Source organism: Capra hircus, chromosome 4 (genome assembly GCF_001704415.2).
Source record: "Capra hircus breed San Clemente chromosome 4, ASM170441v1, whole genome shotgun sequence".
Classification (NCBI taxonomy): Eukaryota; Metazoa; Chordata; class Mammalia; order Artiodactyla; family Bovidae; genus Capra; species Capra hircus.
The window spans coordinates 27662337-27682841 of record NC_030811.1 but is presented as its reverse complement, the minus strand read 5'-3'; the positions used below and the strand labels follow the sequence as shown (position 1 = coordinate 27682841).

The following is a 20505-nucleotide window of genomic DNA, read 5'->3' as shown; positions in this document are numbered from 1 at the left end:
AATGTGGGATACAGATGTGAACAAAACGGACCCCTGTGGGACTCGGCGGAGCACACAGATTTTGCCGGAGCACGTTCCCGTTAGGAAGTCTCCGATGCAACAAGACCGGTTTGAGCCTGACTTTCCTCATCCCCTCCACACCATCATCAAGGCAGGTGTGAGGCGCCCGGCCGGTCGCTCTTGCCAACCCCGGGTTTCCCCCGGGGCCCAGAGCCGTCGGGTCCCGCCGCCCAGAGGAGCTGGCTGCTCCGGCCTCAAGGTCGGGGCGCCACCGCCCCCAGCCGGCTCAGAGGAACCCCTCACCGCCACCCTGTCCCAGGCGGCCGTTCCCCGAGGCCCGAGGGTCAGATCCTGGGGCCACCTCGAGGATTTCTCACACCTGCCCAGCCGCCCCCAGCTTTTCAGGCGATACTGGAGGGTGGGCGTGGGGCTCCTGGCGCATCCGAGTCCCTCCCTGGAGGCCCCGACCCACGGCCGCCCGGCCCGACGCTGCCCCGCCGCCCCGCAGGGCGGGAGCTGGCGCTGCGGGTGCGCCCCGGCCTGCCGGGCAGTTGCGCAAGTTGCGCTTCGGCGGCTATAAGAGGGGCGGGCAGGCATGGAGCCCCGGAGGGATCGAGGAATCGCGGCGCCAGCAGCGGCGAGGTAAGTGCCCGGCGCTCTCCTTGCTCCTTCTCCGCTGGTCTTTCTTGGCAGGCCACCCAGCCCCGTCCACCCGGGACCCTGGGGAAACTGAGGCGGGCGAAGGGCAGGGCGGACAGCTTGGTTCTGGATTAGGGTAACTTTGCACCAGAGTTCTAATCGGTGGGAAGGCGGCTGGGAGCCGGGGAACGCTAGCTTTGGGGTTGGGCTGTGCCTGCCCTCGGGGCAGGAATCAGCGCTCCAGGAGCCAGCCTGGGCCCCAGGAGACTGCCAGAGCCTCCAGCCCTGCCTTTGACATGCTTTGGAAATGGCCTTGAGCACACCCCCAAAGATCAGGATACCCCGCCCCCTTGTGCAGGGGACGTGCGTTGAGTTTCTGAGGAGTGTGAGTTCTGAAGGTGTACAAGAAGTCTTGGTCTGCAGGTGAGAATTCAGGCAACATTTTCCAGCAGGGTTTCTGACTTGGAAATGCAAAGGATTGTATAAAACCCAGGCCATAGGATGGAGATGAGGAAGTAGGAGTGAGCAGAAAAACTGGGAGAACCCAAATCTCCCAAAGAAATTATGAAAGATCTCACTGCATCTGTCCTCAAAGTCATGAGAACTGCCTTCTACACTATGGATAAAATAGGGTTCCTTTGGGGCGACCAAACAGGCGATCATGGGAAAGGCCTGTTAAACTTTTGCCACTGTAACCATTTCTGTAGCCAAAACTGATAAATGCACACTATTGGCAGGTGGGCCCCCCAGTGACACCTACCAGGCCTGCCTTCTCTCCTGGCTTGGTTTCAGTTTCATGGGGGGTGGGTTTGCCTTCACACTCCAGTTTCTATAGCTTAAAGATGTGGCACTTTGGAAAAGTGAATTCTTAAATACAGTTCAATCCAAGTGACACTCGATGGTGACCTGGTTGTCATTTGAGAATAGCAGCCTTGGAGGGGATGGGAAGGTAGTCTGCAGGGGAGGCGAGGCAGAGGGCAGGGACTGGAAGGCACCACCCCAGATGCAAGAGCTCAAAGATTCCCCACGCTGTCCTCTGTCCAGCTTCTGGTGTTTGCTCTGTAGAGCCTAAGGCGGCAGTGCAGTGGGCAGCTAGGACCAGGTGGGACAGAGGGTACCCAGTCTCTTCCCACCAGGACAGTGTGCAGAGCCATGGTTGGTTCCACTCCAATGCCCTCCTGAGCAGGAAGGTCTTGCTGATCTTTTTTCTCATGTAGGCAGAGCGAGAAGGCATGAGAAAAGCAGTGGGTGTGACTCGGTTCTTTCCTTTTCAAGCAGTTGGACATTGGGCTGAGGGGAACATTTCCATGTTGGCCAAAGGAGCATCCCTCTCATATTTTGTACATCTTATGCCCAAAATAACTCTTCTTGGTATTTGGGGGAAATATTTTCCTCCCCCTCCATTCCAGGAAATGGCTCCAAGCGCCAAGGACAGAGCCAAGGAGATTGCAATGAATTCCTGCCCGTCAGCCGCAGGCGGATGCCTCTCGCGTCTGAGTGCCCTTTGCAGGGTGTGGAGGTGACCACTTGGGAGAACCTGAGTCTTTGTCCCCACTCTAACCTAGATGCCACTTAGGGGGACGTGGTGGTGGTGGTCAGTGTGAGTCAGAGAGAGATTAGGGCTCCAGGGATGGGAAATCCTCACGGTGTGTGTATCCTTCAAACGCATGCATGTAATTGAAAGGAAAACCGAGCCAATTTCTCCTGCAGTCAGTCAGTCAGTAGGCCCTATTCCCACCAGCAGTAGGAGTCCAGTGGCGACAGCTCCCTCCTGGCCTGCCAGTGAGAGCCTTGGAATTCTTCTTTGTCCACACAGTTGTCTCAGAGAAGTAGAAAGACAGGATGTTTCGGCTTAAAAACAACATACCTGCCGCCTGGGCCCACAGAATTCTTTGCACTTCATGTGTGACAGCAGATGTGCCTTGCTTCTCAGCAAACGGCATTTTACCGTCTTTCCTGCTCCATTCATCCATCAGCTCTCTGGAATGATCAGTGTCGATGCTGATATCTCATCCATCCCACAGAAGATTTTATTCCCATCTGTGCACACACTGAGTTTGTACTCTGGGGTACTCCAGACTGGGTGTGCCAAGGAAGAAGTGAAGGAGCCACAGGGAAGACAGGCTGGGCAGAGCAAAGACCTCTGAGAAGGGCAGGAGGCTCAGAGCACAGTAGGAGGAGCCAGGCTGATGAATGGGATCAAGACAGGGAGTATCTGGGACAGTAGTTAAAATGGAACAGAAATCAGGAAGCTGAATGGGAATAGGGGCCCATGTTGTGTTAGAGGACACTTGCGCGGTGCAAGAAGCCGTGAAAAGGAGATCAGGATTCTGCAGCACTTTCTGTCTTCATTAAGAAAGCTTCTTAGGAATTCCTGCTGGGCAAAACTGAATTCTAGATGGACTTTAAAATGGGAGCAGCCTAACCATCTAGAGGTAGGTTAACCTCATTAGATAATGAAAACCAGAGATGGGAAATATTTCATTCATTCATTCCACAAACATTCAGGGAGGACCTACTCTGTGCCAAGGCTTTGGGGGAGATGTTGAACAAGTGACATGTTCACCACTCCTGGACCCAAGCAGACATCAATAATTGATCTTGGCACCTTGTCCCTCTCATACTGGAGGGAGTGTCAGATTCCTCTCCACTCAGCACTCCAAGGAACCACTAAAAACTGATCAGAGTTGACACAGGAATTGAAACCTATTTGTTGTCCCTGATGAGATCAAATCTAAGGGTAGTTTCTGATGAACAGAAAAACTATAACCCTTGCACTCGCATTCTGGCTACCAACTAAGTATGTTAACCTGATTTCTCAACCAGGCTCCTTCTTGCAAATAGGAGAAAATCACTCATGCTAGCTCAGTGTTTTCAACTGTATATTGCAACCAACATTTATAACCAGAATGGAGACTCTCCAGTGTGCATCACTCATAGTGAAGATGAATTTTATTTCCTGACACTTGTTTTTCTTACAGGTGTATCTATATGTCTCCTGGATGAAAAAAAAAAAAACATATATATTCAGAAAGTTGAAAACTACTCAAGTGAGCAGTATATGTGAGAGTATCTTACCCTTAAGGCTAAGGACAGGGCGAGCCTAGAACCAACAAGGACAGGAACCAGAAAGAAGGTCAAGAAAAACCACAAGCACTGACCTTAATCCACATGCCCCCTCCCCCAAGTGGGTAGAGGGACCCTGGTCTCTCTTAACTAATCCGTGCATGTGAGGTCAGCCATGGCGACCCTTGAGTTTCTGAGTCTTCATCAGAGGCAAACCGGACTCCTCAGAGCATACTTTAAATTACCCGGAGAGATGTTAACTGACCCAATCAGGACCTGGAGGAGGAAAGGGAAGAGAAAAGAGTATTCTGCTTCTCTTGCCCACTGTTGTTCATGCAAACATCACCTGCAGGATTCGTGTGTGTGTGTGTGTGTGTGTGTGTGTGTGTGTGTGTGTGTGTGTCCTGCATAGGGCAGATCCCCCAGAAGGTCCCGGCCACCCATAGAATCAAGCCCAGGACATTCTAGCTCTCCAGCCTCACACACACTACTCTTCTACCCTATTGAATTCTCTCAGACCCACCGTGGTATATCCCAACTCCACACTGTCCCCTTGGCCTGGAATGCCCTGCTTGCTTCCCTCCCCCTGGGGAACTCCGGTCCTTCAGGTCTCAGTGCAAAGCTATCTCAGCTGCCCACAGTCAGCCCTTTTCCCTGTGCTCCCCTAGCTCCAGGTTCCTTCCCTTATAACTTTCACCAGGTTGTATTAAAATGAGTTGTTTAAGCTTCTGTCTGTTCCACTGGATTCTGAAGAACTCAGAGCACCCAAACGTCTCTCTCTCCTTCATCATTTGTCCTTTTCTTCATCCCCAAGTCCCTTCCTACTTAGAGTTAGGGAGCAAGGAATGAAGGAAGGCTGAGAGGGAATAATGTAAGGGAACCAACAGGATAGATTTCTACAGGGAGAGAGAAGGCATAGAATACCCAAAGCTTTCTCCTTAAAATGAATGGTAAATACCACATTCAATTCAGTTCAGTTCAGTCGCTCAGTCGTGTCTGACTGTTTGCGACCCCATGAACCGCAGCACGCCAGGCCTCCCTATCCATCACCAACTCCCAGAGTTTACCCAAACTCATGTCCATTGAGTCAGGGATGCCATCCAACCATATCATCCTCTGTCAAATACCACGTTACCTGAATTTAATTTGTGCTAACAAACCAAAGATCATTGGAGTTGTTGTTCAGTTGCTCAGTTGGATCTGACTCTTGGTGACCCCATGGACCGCAGCACACCAGGCTTCCCTGTCCTTCACCATCTCCCAGAGCTTGCCCAAACCCAAGTCCATTGAGTCAGTGATGCCCTCCAACCATCTCATCCTCTGTCCTTATCTTTCCTAGCATCAAGGTGTTTTCCAATGAGTCAGCTCTTCACATCAGGTGGCCAAAGTACTGGAGCTTCCGCTTCAGCATCAGTCCTTCCAATGAATATTCAGGGTTGATTTCCTTTCGGATTGACTGGTTTGATCTCCTTGCAGTCTAAGGGACTCTGTTGGCTGGAGAAGAAGGAAGAGAGAAAGCTGTACTGGGCCCCTTGCTTACCTCTGTTACCTTCTACGGTGAGAAGGCAGAGGAGTTTGCATAGCTCAAAGCTAGTGGCCTTTACCAGCAAATGCCTGTGACCTGGAGCTTTCCCTATTCCCCCACCACTCCCTCCACTGCTAGAACCCGGGGTAGGCCTGCCCTGGGCCCAGCTAAACTTCTAGTGTGTGTGTGTGTGTGTGTGTGTGTGTGTGTGTGTGTGTGTCTAGAGAAACACCTCCTACCTTGACATGGAGGCCCCCACTTGGTCTGCTGCATCCCCCAGGACAGGAGGGAAGGTGAGGGAGCTTACGTCTGGAGGCCACCAGCTTCTTGAGGAACCAAGAGGCAAGCTTGTCTGTGGAGAAGGGGGTGCTGCAGGGAACTGCCAAGTGGGGGAACAAGACCTGCAGTCAACCCTGGATGAGTAGAGGGGGGACCAGTGCCCAGGACCCAGGTGAAGTCAGAGCAGGGGTCATGGTGGGACTGATGGCAAGGTTACAGGATCCTCCTCCATTAGCCTTGAGCCTGTTTTCTGTGTTTACATTTCATTTTCTAGTGCTCCCCTGGGGGTAGGGGGTGGAGCTCATTCACTGGTTTCTCTCTTTTCTTCTCCAGTGGCCCCTTGGCAGGGGATGCTGGTAGACCTGATGGGGCGTGGTCAGGTCTTAATTCAAGGAGAGGAAAGGCAGTCTGCGGCACAGCGCACGTTAGCTGGCAGGGCGTCTGGAGGATGCAGAGAACAGAGCGGGTGGTGGGGGAGCCAGCGGAGTGGAGGGGAGACCTCAGGGTGGAGAGCAAGCCTCCCCACTCCTGAGCTGCACACACAGCCCAGCCACCCCCTACTCTCTCCCAGTAGTGCTCCCTTCCTCTCCAGGCTCAACATTTCAGCAGTTCTTCTGAGAAAATGACAGCTCCTTAAACATTTAAAACTTCTAGAGGGAAAAGGCTTTGCAGCCCAGGCAGATGGCTGACACCTGCCTTTTCCCCTCATGACTCCTCCCACCTCCGCTCTCTACTCACTCTAGTCAGTGGCTCCAGCCAGCACTCCTGGGTCTGTGTCTGCAGCACCTCCTCCCCTTTTTTTTCCTGCACTGAGACCCACCCCCCCGCAAGTTCCAGCTGTCAGCAGGACAGGCCCATCTGAGGTCCCACCAGTACTAGCGAATCAGCATGAACGCTTGTTCATCAAACCTCTCCTCATGCCTTTCCCAATTTCCAGCTGTCTCCTTCTTGTCACCTGGGCTGCAAGCCTAAGCCTGGAAGTGATCAGAGCACCTCACTTCCACAGAAAGAAGCCTGGCCTCCCTGTCTGGCACTCACAGCTCCACCCCTCCCATCACATCTCCCATGCCAGCCGGGAGCCACCGTTTTCTGAGCCCTCTCCTGGGGCTTCCCCTGTCCTCCACCTTCACAGACCCAATCCCACTCGTCCATTCTCAGAGTGTGTTACTCACTCAGTCTGTCTGACTCTTTGTGACCCATGGACTGTAGCCTGCTAGGCTCCTCTATCCATGGAATTCTCCAGGCAAGAATACTGGAGTGGGTTGCCATTCCCTTCTCTAGGGGATCTTCCCGATCCAGGGATTGAACACAGGTCTCCTGCATTGCAGGCAGATTCTTTACCGTCTGAGCCACCAGGGAAGCCCCCACATCCTCAAGGCCCTTATTAAATGCCACCTCCTCCAAGATGCTTCCTCCATTCCCTCACTGGAATTAACAGTGACAACGGCTAACATGTATTGGGATTGACCATGTGCCAGGCACAGAGCAAGCATTCCCCATCACATAACAGCCACAGGTAGGAATTATGATTTGTTTCATCCCCATTTTACAGCTAAGCAAACGGAGTCTCCAAGAGACCAGCGAACTTTCCCAAGGCCCTATGCTCCAACTGAAACATAGTTCTGCTGAACTCTAGAGCTCATAGTTTTACTCATGAGTCCCTCCCTTGAGTTATTCAAGGCATTTTATTTCTTTAAACATTCTTCCTTGCATTGTATTGATAGTTAATTAGGTAAATTCTGAAACCTGTTGTTGAAGAGCACAACAGTTTTGTTCTTTACTTTTATTTTTAACAAATAACATAGGTAAGTAGTTGACAATGCTGAATACTGTGGTGTACTACCTGGGCTTCCTGGGAAAACCACCAGTTCAGCCCCAACCATCCCCACTCCTAACCCCACTTTCCTGTGGCTGCATGTCTCTTTCATCTCTGCCTCTGGCCCACAGTGAGCCATCCACACATGCTAGATGTCAATTATCAAATAGATGTTGAGTAACTGTTATGCTTCCAATAGTCATGTACGGATTGAGAGCTGGACCATAAAGGAGACTGAACACTGAAGAACTGATGCCTTTGAACTGTGGTCCTGGAGAAGACTCTTTAGAGTTTCTTGGACAGCAAGGAGATCCAACCAGTCAATCCTAAAGGAAATCAACCTTGACTATTTATTGAAAAGACTGATGTTGAAGCTGAAGCTCCAATAATTTGGCCACATGACGAAAAGAATCGACTCATTGGAAAAGACTGATGCTGGGCAAGATTGAAGGCAAAAGGAGAAGGAGGAGACAGAGGATGAGGTGGTTGGATGGCAACACTGATTCAGCGGACGTGAATTCGAGCAAACTCTGGGAGATAGTGAGGGATGGGAAGCCTGGCCTGCAGCAGTCCATGGGGGCTCAAAGAGTCGGGCACGACTCAGTGGCTGAACAACAACAGCAAAACTACTATGTGTCCAGCGCTGTGCTCAGTGAAGTTGTCATTGCTGTCCTGCTCTTACCAGCCATTCCCCACGAACTGAAAATCTCAGGCCACGGCCAGGCCCCACCCTGGTAGTGACGCTGAAGTGAACCAAAAAAGACTTAATGTCTGATCAAGTCTGATGTCTGTGTCCAGGTGAATAAATTCATTAGCATTAAGTTTGGCCACGTTTAGCAGAGATCCAAAATAACTGTGGTTTCACCAAAACAGAGGCGACGTCTCTCACACACTCAGCACAAGTCCAGGGATAGGTGGTCCACGCCAGTGCATCATCTCAGCTCCAGGAAGTGCTCAGGGACCTGGCCACCTCCAGCTGCCTACATCACCGTTCACACAGTGAGGCCGTCATCCTTATGATTCGAGAGGCACGAGAACGCAGGATGTACATGTGTGCTAAGTCGATTCAGTTGTGTCTGACTTTTTGCAACCCAGTGGACTGTAGCCTGCCAGGCTCCTCTGTCCATAGGGTTCTCCAGGCAAGAATACTGCATGGGGTGCGATGCCCTCCTCCAGGAGACCTTTCTGACCCAGGGGTCGAACCCTCATCTCTCACATCTCCAGCATTGGCAGGCAGGCTCTTTACCACTAGTGCCACCTAAGAAGCCCAGGAGCACAGACTACCGCACCCGTAATTCAGGCATCAGGATGGAGAAGGAGACAGGAAAGGGAGGAGCAAAGGTACAGGGCGCGAGAACTGCCACATCGCACTTCTGCTTGTATTCAGTTGACCAGAATCAGCAGCTGGGAAATAAAGCATTTATTCTGAATGGCCACCTCTCTAAACTTGGATGTTCTGTTAATTCGGAAGAAGGGAGTAGATCCTGGAGACGAATCACCAGCTCTAGCCAAAGGGTTAGATGTGTAGATAAGACTTCTCTGGTAGTCCAGTGGTTAAGACTCCATGCTTCCAATGCAAGGGACATGGGTTTGATCCCTTGTCGGGGAACTAAGATCCCATGTGCCTCAACGTGCAGCAAAAAAAAAAAAAAAATTTAATTAAAAGGGTTAGATGTGTTGATGTGTGTATGTGCACACCTGAGTATGATGTGTTATACACGTGAGCAAGTGGTTTCATGTTGTGAGTGGGGGTGGACTGGGGTCTCCTCATCACTTTGATCTCAGATGGGCCTGTTACGCGTTCTCTCTGCAGCACCCCCAGGGAGCTCCCCTAACCCTGGCCTCTCTTAGGCAGGCTTACTCAGCAGCAGCTTCTCAATTCCACATCTCAAGGAACTGTGATTTGTTTTCAGTGCCCACTGAAGCGTATTATCCATGGTGATCGAGGGGGCTAGTAAAACTGTTTTTTCACTCAGGTATTATAAGGTGGCCATGACGTGCGAGTGACTATGATCAGAGTTAATCTGGTAATAAATTCTCTTGGGAAGGAGGGTGTCATTAATACCTAAATCCTAGAAAAGGTTACCACTCAATTTTGTGCCTCAGGGGGAGGACCCCGAAATACCAGGCACCCTCTTGAAATGCCCAGGGAAGGCAAGGGGCCAAAGGCTAGATTCAGGGTTGGCTATAGGTAGTGTTGCCAAAGCATTTCAAGTTCTGCCAAGTAATTACACAATTCAACAAAAAAGCTGACATTTTCCCCCTGTCCCCCACCCCCATCCTCCACCTACACCCTTACACACACACACATACACACAGCAGACAGGGACTTTACAGATGCTTTTCAATTACCCTTTGAGCCAAGTGATGTTATTTGTTCCATTTCACTGATGGGAACTGATGATTTAGGGAATTAAATCTTGCCCAGAGATACTCGGTGAATAAGGGCAGAGCCCACTGCTGAAGCTTTGGTGTCTAACCACTGGCTTCCACTTTTGCTAGGATTTCCTGGGCTCATGCTGAGGGATTAGCACTATTTAATTCCGTTCCTTAAGCATTTGGTGGAAGTGTTTACTCAGAGAATGAGGAGTTAATAGAGGTAGTATTGAATTTTTAGGAGCCAAAACAAGCACAAAACCATTTGAAGTACCCTCTCTTAAATTACTTATATATTTCATACATGAAATAGTTATGGGGGTACAATCTCTTAGCTTCATCCTAGAATAGAGCAGGGTGTTTGTTCCCAAGTGCCACGAACCCAGGAGCTGCCCTTGGTCAGACATCAGGGTGGCTTATAATTTGGGTTATAATTATAATTTGGGTTATAATTTGGCCTCCCTTAAAGCCTGGAGAAACTGGTGGGGTGGGGTAGGAAGTGTTCCAGCTTTTCTGGGTGCGGCACCTTTGGCTATGAATCCTAGCTTCGCAGCTTACTTGTTTGACTTTGGACAAGTTAGCATGTTTTCTTGGGTTTCATGTTTCCCTGTTGATAAAACTCAGATTTAAAAAACCCCATACTTTTGATCAAGCATTATACTATAGAAATAGACTGCTTCTTTCTTGTTTTGAATTAATGATTTAGTTTTGGTTGCGCTAGATCTTCATTGCTACGTGTGAGCTTTCTCTAGTTGCGGAGAGCCAGGGCGACTTCGATGCGTGAGCTTCAGTAGTTGCAGCACCTGGGCTCAGTAGCTGTGACTTGAGGGCTCTAGAGTGCAGGCTCAGGAGTTCTGGCTCATGGGCTTAATTGCTCCACCGCATGTGGAATCTTCCCAGACCAGGGAGCCAACCTGTGTCTCCTGCATTGACTGGTAGATTCTCATCCACTGTACCACCAAGAAAGTTCCAAAGCTTATTTATTTTCTTTTCTTGCTTGTGGGGTATTAGTTCCCCAACCAGGGATTTAACCTGGGCCACCATGGTGAAAGCACCAAGTTCTAACCGCTGTACCACCAGGGAATCCCCAAGACTGCTTACTTCTATTATAGTGTCAGAATATGAATTATACTAATATTGCCACCTATGGACAGAAAACACATTACCTGTTTTCAATCAAGACCCAGATGAAGCAGAACACAAAAAGCGGAGATGAATTTCTCTGTCATCTCCAAAACCTTCATGTTAATACTTAACACCCATGATCATTCTTTCAGGCTCATCCACACATGCTTAGCATGGATCACTGGGCACAGACTTGCAGGCATTTAACTTGATTACCTTTTGCCTCATGTATCTCTTTAAAACTTCACAGCTTAATCAAGGATCCGCACATTGTGAGTGTTAGAATTCACGGTTCCGTGACTTTGGAAGTGTCAGGCATCCTGAGTGAACACGGTGGGCTGAGCATGTGCTCTCTCTGGCCATCAGGTCTTTGCACCAGCTGCTCTCCTGGCCACTTACGGCAACCACTTTATACTGTTCCGAACCCCTCCTTGGCCTTCAATACCCAGCTCAGGCGACGCCTCTTCCCAGGGAGCCCACTTTGCAATCCTGTGATATCTTGTCCTTCTTGCAGAGCTCTTTCTTAAAAATATATATATATATTATTTATTCTTAATTGAAGGATAATTGCTTTACAATATTGTGTTGGTTTCAGCCATACTTCCAGAGCTCTTTCCTCCTGTATTGTTATGGCCTGTTTACTATCTTCCCTATTAAACTGGAAACACTTTGAGAGTAAAAAACATCCGTTGTTCACTGTGGCATCCTTGGTGCCCAGCACTGCGTCTGACATTATCAGACCTTCTGTAAGTGGCTGTTGGAGTCAGGCTCCCAAAGGGAGAGAAAGAAGTAATAAAGCCAGTAGTAAATGCCATCACGGAGGTATCGGCGTGCTGCTGTGAGAGAGTAATGAAGAGGACAGTCACATAATCTCTAATAATAGGGTAGTAATAGAGAACCTTTCACAACTCCTTTAAAGCTCTTTCACGCGCATTATCTAATTTGATCCTCATAAAACCCTGCAGATAGGTACATTGCAGGGGATACAGGGGGAGTTTTTAGCGGTTATGGGATATGCCTGAAGTCGTGCAGCTATTTAATGTCTGGATTCAAACCAGACCTTAAAAGCCCGCCGTCCATCCGCTCATTCCCTGGCTCACTGCTGTGTGGTCTACAGCACACCTCACTGTGGTTTTCTTGATTCCACCGCACCTCTCTCCAGGGGAATGCATTTCATTACTGTTATTTCTAGACAATAAATTATCTTTGAGGAGATGATAGCCACGGCAGACAGCAGATCTCGTTGTTATCCGCATCCAAAGACATGGATGTGGGTGGTAACGGAGCACATGGGTGTTCTCGGAGAGCTGGCGATGTGCCACGTGTGGTTTCTTCTGTTTTCAGGCCCCAGAAGCCCATCCCGGGAAGGAAAATGCGCTGTGGACCCCTGTACCGATTCCTGTGGCTTTGGCCCTATCTCTCCTACGTGGAGGCTGTGCCCATCCGCAAGGTCCAGGATGACACCAAAACCCTCATCAAGACGATTGTCACCAGGATCAATGACATCTCACACACGGTAGGGAAGGACTGGAAGATGAGGTAGAACCGTGGCCATCCCGTGGGGGACCCCAGAGGTTGGCAGAGGAGGCTGTGCAGCCTTGCACAGGGCCCCAGCGGCCTGGATGCCCCCACTAGTGTACAGACAGCTCCTCTCCTCATCCACTTCCCTTGCCTCCCACCTTCTCACTCTCCTCCCTACCAGACCGGAATCCTAGTGCCCAGGCCCAGAGGGAGTCACAAAGGTCCCGGTGTCCCCTTGGCAGGTGGCCAGAACCCCAGCAGCACTCCCTCTGGGCCTCCATCTCATTTCTAGAATGTTTTAGTCATTAGGCATTCTTCCCGGCTGGTAGCTGAGCTCCAACCCTGCGAAGCTTCTCCTCATCACTGCCAGCCCTGCCCATCAAGCCCTCTTCAGATACAACCCTCTGTGTTTTTGCAAACAGTTATCAGTGTCTCTTGGGGCATTTTTTCTGAGGTCCGCAAGCTCAGACCTGCAACCACAGATGAGGTCTGTATTTAGAATGAGGGAGATGAAGTGTGACTTCTCACCCTTCTGTTCTCTGTCTGTAAAGTCTTAAGCTGGTCAGCTTCCACAAAGTCTTTAAACTCCAGTTTCCTCATCTAGAAAATGAAAGTGGGAAAGTGTTAGTTGCTCAGTCATGTCCAACTCTTTGAGACTCCATGAACTGTAGTCTACCAGGCTCTTCTGTCCATGAAATTCTTCAGGCAAGAATACTGGAGTGGCTTGTCATTTCCTTCTCCCAACGAGATCTTCCCAACCCAGGGAATGAACCCAGGTCTTCTGCATTGCAGGCGGATTCTTTACCATCTGAGCCACCAGGGAAACCCATAAGACCTTGTGAAGACTATTAAGATAGTCATCTAGACAACAGGACTATCTTAATAGTCTTCATAAGGTCTTCATGAGACTAAATTAGATAAAGCAAGTGACCCTCCCTGCATACCCTTGCAGAACCAGAACTGTGTATGCCCTCTTTCAAGGTTTTCAGTCATAACTTTTGATAGCTTCCCACCTTAAAAGCCAACTTGCTCACCTGCATGGAGCAATCTGGAGACTTCCACATCTCCTGACCACTCTATATTTCTAACAGTGGCTTTGGGCAGCCAGGGAGAAGTTAGGTGGCCAGAAGCAGGGACAGATCAGAAATAGACAGCGTCTGCATTTCCTAGAGAAAAGCCTTTAAATTCCTTGCTTTCAAAACAGTCTTTCAACAAGCTGTACACAATAGACCCAGAGGGGTCGCACAGAGTCAGACACGACTGAAGCGACTTAGCAGCAGCAGCAGCAGCCCCAACCTGTGTGGTGCCGGGATTGATTGCTGTGGGTGGCGGGGAAAGGGAGAACCCCTCCTGGTAACCAGGGTTACTTGAGTAGAGCAGTGAGCTGGGGCATCGCTGGGGTCATGGCCTGAATCTCTTAGGGATTGAGACTTCCTGGAGAATCTGACTGTGAGGGAGGAGTCTGCTTGGGGTGGAAGAGCTGGGGACGGGGAATGTATGGAAGACCTCAGTGCCTGGGGAAGAGACTCAAGCAGGAAATAGGGAGTCATGGCTTGTTCTATAGCAGAGTCATTTGGAAAAGGGAACAGCCTGCAAAGGCTGGTCTGGAAGCAAAGGGCAGGGTGGTTTGGGAAGGGCAGAAAGATAGGAGCCCAGGACACCAGCTTGGAAGAATGGCGGCCACATGGGCACAAGAAGTAAGGGTCCAGGGAGGATGGTGTGGAGGGGAGGGGAGGAAGCACCTCTACACTCGAGGGAAAGGCTGAGTTGGGGAGCTCTGAGGAGCTGCCCTCTCTCCCACTGAGCTCTTGCTGTCCCCTTCCTCCTGCATAGCAGTCCGTCTCCTCCAAACAGAGGGTCACTGGTTTGGACTTCATCCCTGGGCTCCACCCTCTCCTGAGTTTGTCCAAGATGGACCAGACATTGGCAATCTACCAACAGATCCTCGCCAGTCTGCCTTCCAGAAATGTGATCCAAATATCTAATGACCTGGAGAACCTCCGGGACCTTCTCCACCTGCTGGCCGCCTCCAAGAGCTGCCCCTTACCACAGGTCAGGGCCCTGGAGAGCTTGGAGAGCCTGGGCGTCGTCCTGGAAGCCTCCCTCTACTCCACCGAGGTGGTGGCCCTGAGCCGGCTACAGGGGTCTCTACAGGACATGTTGCGGCAGCTGGACCTCAGCCCTGGGTGCTGAAGCCTTGAAGGCCTCTCTTCCCAAAGTCCAGGGAAGAAACCTGAGCTTCTGGCTGTCTGCAGAAGAGAGCCTATGTGGGCATCCTTTATGCAGGCCAGCGGGCCATTTCTCTCTTGCTCCTCTCAGCTGCTCTTCCAAAGGCAGAAAACTGCGAGGCAGGAAACCAAAGATATAAATACAGGTTCCATGCCCACCAGGAAGGGGGGCCCATCCAGCAAACAGTAGACTGGAGCTGGGATTTTCGCAGCAGTCTTCCTCCCTGTTCCAGCTCCGTCTCACTGCATGCTTCAGCATGACCTGGGATGATTTCAGAGCCTTTGGACCATCAAGCAAGATTCCCTCTGAGAATCCAGGGAGCATCATGAAGGCTACGGGCACATACAGCTGGATATTCCCACACAACACATGATGGAAGCATTTATTTATTAATTATGCATTTTATTCTGAATGGATTTGAAGCAAGACACCAGCTTTTCCAGGCTCTTTGGGGTCAGCTGGGGTGAGGGATGCTACTGGGGTGCCCATCGACAGGCCTCAGCGAGGCAAACCCATTTTGAGTGACTTGAGGGCTCTCAAGTTTGTTCTCCAGGGACTGGCTTTGTTTCTACTGTGACTGACTTTAAATTACAGTGTTTGCAATGGCATTGCTCTGAATGGATCTCGAAGGACCAAGTTATTTTAAAAAGAAGAAGAATTTTGTCAAGTGTAATATATCGCTGGGTATACCCAGAGGTGGGAAATGTGTTGATGGAGGGTGGGGAGATCCAGAATGTGTTTTCTGAATAACATTTTTGTGATGGACTCTTTGGATGGGGTGAGTCATCTTCTCATCTTTGCGGTTTTCATGAAGAGATGACTCCTTCGGGGGGGGATTGTGGGGGTTTGCTAACCATCCATGGATTGAGTGGTGGGGGTACTGAAGCTGAAGGCCATAGGGATAGTGGTGAGCTCTGGCCTTCTCTGACTGTTAGAAAGTGGTCTTGCTCATCAGGAAGTGAGGACCCCACACTGGAGATGGTGATCCCCAGAACAGGGATCCTTGGTGTGAATGGTCTGGGTTGACCCCACGTTGTATTGATAACATGGTCGTGACCTTCTTTGGGATTTGCATGCTCACCCAAAGCAAGGCCATGCTTCCCATCCATTTGGGAAGGATTTTTATTCCAGTGGGAGGGGGAAGTATTCCAGCGTGGGCTTCAGTGGATGGTCCCTCGACCTGGGTCAGCAATGGGTCAGTGGAGGCCCGAGACCCCAGGACCAGCCCCCAGGAGCCTCCTTCTCACTAGTGGTCATGTGCAGTAGAACAAAGGAGGAGGCTTGGGTTTCCCACCATCCTGCCATTGTGATGCAGCCATCACACGACAGGAGGTGGATCAGTCCAAGGAAATTGGAATCTAAGCAACCAATTTTAAGACTGAGCACCTACTTGTGCTCAGCCCCAACTGGTGCTATGGGCTGAGAAGCTCACCAAATAAATATTAAAATGCAAGCCCTGCCCTCAGGGACCTTGCATTCCAGATGGTAGAATCCCACTCACCAGCATGCAAAGGCTGCCGTTTCACCATGGCAACCGAGCAGCTGAGACAGTGCAGTCCTCAGCAGGTGGGAAATGCTGAGCTGTGGAGGGCAGTGCCCAGGGGCCTACAGGCTAACTGTGCTTGCACTTGGTAGCATTTTTACTTTTCAGGGCACGTCAGCATCTATTACTGTGATGCCACATCCCTTTGAAGCGGGATAGCTAAGAATTTAATAAGAAGAAAATACCTAAGACCATATCAGCAGACAGGGGGCAAAACCAAGACTAGAATCCCGGTCCTCTGACCTCCAGAGTGCCCCTTGAGCCAGGTGGTAGTCTCTGGAGATGTGAACAAAGTAGGGCAGGGAGGGCGGGAGTGTTGCAGGAAGGGCAGGAGTGTTGCAGGAAGAGAGGAGTTCTGAGGCCAATTTTGCAGGTGGTGAGGGAAGTGAATTGCCTGGAGGGAGGAGGCTGTTTTGTTTGAAGCTTTGGTCTGAGACACCGAGGGGAGGTGATAGAGTGAGTAGCTAGTTACAAAGAAAGGCAGAGGAAGGAAAGATGGGAGGGAAGGGTTATGTTGAAGAGGACTTCAGGGGCAAAGATGTTTGCTACTGAAAGAGATAAGGGTGAAAGTTCTAGAACGAGACTCATGTGATGGACAGAGTCAGACCTGCTCGAGAAGATGTGTCCTGATGATCACAGCCCAGTCAGGCCAGGATGTTTTAAGCCTTTTGCTCACAAAGCCTGGCATGGCACTAGGGCTTGTTCCCGGATTGTGAAACTTCCAAAATGTAAATGATTGTGTTTTTCTGTAACTTAAAACAATTTTTTTTGTTCCAAAAAGTCCAAATAAATGACCTTTGCCCCTTGGTCCTTATTTTTGGTCGTCCGCTGTGGAGGGGCTCCAGAAGGGCTGCCTGTGTGTGACAGGGCACCGCCTGGCTGGCCCCAGTCCATCCCTGGGATCAGCTCTGCCGGGGCTTGGCCACAGCCGGCCACCAGTTATTCAGGCTAAAGGATTCCCCCAAAGCCCAGAGCACTTGCTGCACCAGAGGCTATACAGGTCAGCCTTGAGAAAAACCAAGCAGCCAACTGTTCCAGAAACAAAAACTGAGAAAGGAGCAACCGCAACAAAACCATACATAAAAACATGTGGCCCAGTAACAGAGCAGGTACACAGACTGGAAGAGACCGGACTGGTCTTGTCCAGACACAGAGCACAAACACTCAGCTCTGTGGTGCAGTTTGGACTTGAGAGTTTCAAAACTCAAGCCCCAGGGAGGACCCAGGGGGCCGGCCCCTCAAAGGCAGTCACTTCCACAGGTGAAAAATTGCTCCTCCAAAAATTGCTGATTTCTCTGGAGAGTATAATGAGATAATGACCTAGCAGAGTGTCTGCCTTAAAACAGATTTAAGTGAATTTTCTTCTCTTCACGTCACAATTAGCTGCTGCTGCTGCTGCTAAGTCACTTCAGTCGTGTTCAACTCTGCGACTCCATAGATGGCAGCCCACCAGGTTCCTCCGTCCCTGGGATTCTCCAGGCAAGAATACTGGAGTGATTAGCAGCGGACTTTAAATGTCAGTGATCCAGGCCCAGGGAACACACCTGTGCAAACCCACCTCCACTAGCTTGGATGGAGGCGGCAGCGGGGAGCAAAGCTCCTGAGGTGGGGGAGACTACAGAAGTGCGGCAGTCCGATGTGGCTAGAGCCTAAGTGGGCTGCTTGGCAGCTTGGGGAAATGTCTGGCCTCTCCTGGTTAGACTGTAAAAGAGTCCTTTAGCTTGGAATGACAGAAACCCTAAGGCAAACCAACTTAAACAAAAAAGAAATTTTTCGGCCCACATTGCTGAGAAGTTCAGACCTCAGTCCATCTCTTACAACACTTTCCTCAGGGACCTGGAAGGTGCTATACCAGGATCCATGCCCCTCCCCTCCTGCCTGAGGGGCTGGGGAAATGCAAACGCAGCCTGAGAAGTCCGCCCACCTCCAGCCAGCAGCTGGGGAAGCCAGCCCACAGCAGCAAGGGTCTCTGGGCAGAGGCCTGGGGATGACACTCCCTCCTCTGTGAAGTGACTCCCAGGGTCAGAGAAGAAAGGCCTGTTCTTCAAGCTGTGCTTTCAGAACGTTCTCCCTCCTTAGGCATACTCTCGTGCTCCCCTGAGGCAGCAGCTCATATCTGTGAAACAGCTGGCAGAGTCTGGGAGCAGTGTCTGGTGGCCGTGTTCAATCTCCAAAGGCAAGACTTTGGCTGAGTCTAGTGACAAAAACCTGTGAGCAACCCAGGAGGGCCTTCTGAAGACCCCGACCCAGAAAATTTCTGCACAACAGCACACAACCAAAAAAACAATCACACCCTATTTTTCCAAAAGGAATTTAGAGCAATTTATTCCAGGCTTTTAACAGCAGGGTCTGAGTCTAGTGACATCTGACCACACAAATCCATCTGGGTTAAGTTCACCAGTGGGGTGCTTAACCCTTAGGCAATCTACTTAACGTCTCTTGCATGCACGCTAGTCACTTCAGTCATGTCCGACTCTTTGTGACCCTATGAACCGTAGCCCGCCAGGCTCCTCTGTCCATGGGGTTCTCCAGGCAAGAAGATTGGGGTGGGTTGCCGTGCCCTCCTCCAAGAGATCTTCCTGACCCAGGGATCGAACCCACATCTCTTATGTCTCCGGTGCTGGTAGGTGGGTTCTTTACCACTAGCGCTACCTGGGAAGCCCTAACCTCTCCTAGCCTCAGCCTCAGTTAATCATCTGTACAATGGGAGCATAATAACACTGTCTGCATAGATTTTTAGAAGACTGAGTGAAGCTATTACCCCAATGACTGCTCCACAAAGAGCACTCAGTAAATTACATTGCTGTCATTAGTGTTAATGAGTCAGGGCAGAAAAAGGAATGCGAACGGCTGTAACAGCATTCTGAGTTCAATGCAGCCGTGTGTGCAGCTGAGCCTTGCAGAGCCCCTCGTGCATCGCTCCGTGGTGAAGCCTTAGTTAGCTTTCTCAGCTCACATGGGTCAGCCTGAAAGTGAAAGAGAGTGAAGACCTCAGAAAAGCAAGCCACAACCAGTGGGGTGTGGGGGCCAGCCTCCTATGGTCGGCAGAAGCAATTCTGAACTACCTTCTACCTGGATTGAGCCCCTGGTGCTCACACCAGTCACCACATCAATAAAGCACTCTCAATACCTTTTCCTCCTTCTGCATCTCAGTCCCTCCCCCCTTACTCTTGCCTCCAAAATACATTAATACACCTCCTGCACCAAGAACTCAGGCACTGCTTTTGGAAGATCTCTAAGACAACTGTGGAAAGAATGGAGTGGATTCAGATCCTGGGAGAACTGGGAAGCAAGGTTCTGGAGAAGTGCAGGAATCACCCATCCGCACCCAGGGAACACTGGGTCACCCCGAGGAACAAGGCTAAGTGAGAGGGCCTCAGAAAGAGGGGAATCCACCTCAGGAAAGCTTGACTTGAGTGAGTATGGACAGGAAGGGGAATCCATTAAAAGGGAAGGATTACAAGATTAAGAAAGAAGGAAGGCAGGGAGGGGAGGAGAGGAATGAAAAGAGGAGAAATGTATAAAGTTAAGCATCACCTGTCTTAGCATGTCCAGGATGCTATGACTAAGTACCACAGTCTGGGTTTCCCAGGTGGCTCAGTGGTAAAGAACCCACCTGCCAATGCAGGAGATGCGGGTTCAATCCGTAGAGTGGAAAGATCCCCTGGAGAAGGAAGTGGCAACCCACTCCAGTATTTTTGCCTGGGAAATCCCATGGACCAAGGAGCCTTGCAGGCTTCAGTCAATGGGGTTGCAAAAGACACAACTCAGCAACGAAGCAACAACATAGTCTGGGCAGCTTGTAAATAACAGAAATTTATTTCGCGCAGTTCTGGAAGCTAGAAGTTCAAGACCAAGGTGCCAGCAGATTTTATGTCTGGTGAGAGCCCCCTTCCTGGTTCATAGACCACATCTTTCACTGTGTCCTTACGTGGCAGAAGGGGCTAGGGGTTCTCTGAATTCTCTTTAATAAGGACACTAACCCTGTTCATGAGGACTCCACCCTCATGACCTAATCATCAGGCAAAGACCCCAGCTTTTAATACCATCATATGGCATTAGGATTTAACATATGAATGTGGGGGAGGGGGGACACAGACATTCAACCCATGGCATCACCTTATGATAACTGACTGCAGGGACAATCAGGCCAAATCAAAGGAGTCTCAATTGTTGAATATTTTCTGTGTAAAATGTCTTCTTACAAAAATAGGACTTAATATTGGCGTTTCTTCCTTCCACCGAACTCTCACAGCCTCTTTGCTCCTATACACTAGCTCACAGGGAATCATTTTTGATGGCTTTCACAGCCACATCCCACTCTGAGTAGTGAGCTTCTGAGGGCCGCTCACCTCGCTCAATGCCTGGCTAGAGCGTCTGGCACAA

At 50.3% G+C, this 20505-nt stretch overlaps 1 protein-coding gene across 1 annotated transcript; it reads left to right on the top strand.

Moving 5' to 3' along the window:
• On the top strand, positions 558–16927 carry LEP (leptin). Its single transcript, XM_018046968.1, has 3 exons — positions 558–642; positions 12171–12342; positions 14181–16927. The coding sequence occupies exons 1-3, from the start codon at positions 596–598 to the stop codon at positions 14538–14540; spliced, it is 579 nt and encodes a 192-aa protein (XP_017902457.1). The 5' UTR covers positions 558–595; the 3' UTR covers positions 14541–16927.

Coding starts and splice junctions, on each gene's coding strand:
- LEP (XM_018046968.1), top strand. CDS start 596: ATGGAGCCCCGGAGGGATCGAGGAATCGCGGCGCCAGCAGCGGCGAG. Junction 643..12,170: donor GCGGCGCCAGCAGCGGCGAG/GTAAGTGCCCGG, acceptor TTCTGTTTTCAG/GCCCCAGAAGCCCATCCCGG. Junction 12,343..14,180: donor TCAATGACATCTCACACACG/GTAGGGAAGGAC, acceptor CCTCCTGCATAG/CAGTCCGTCTCCTCCAAACA.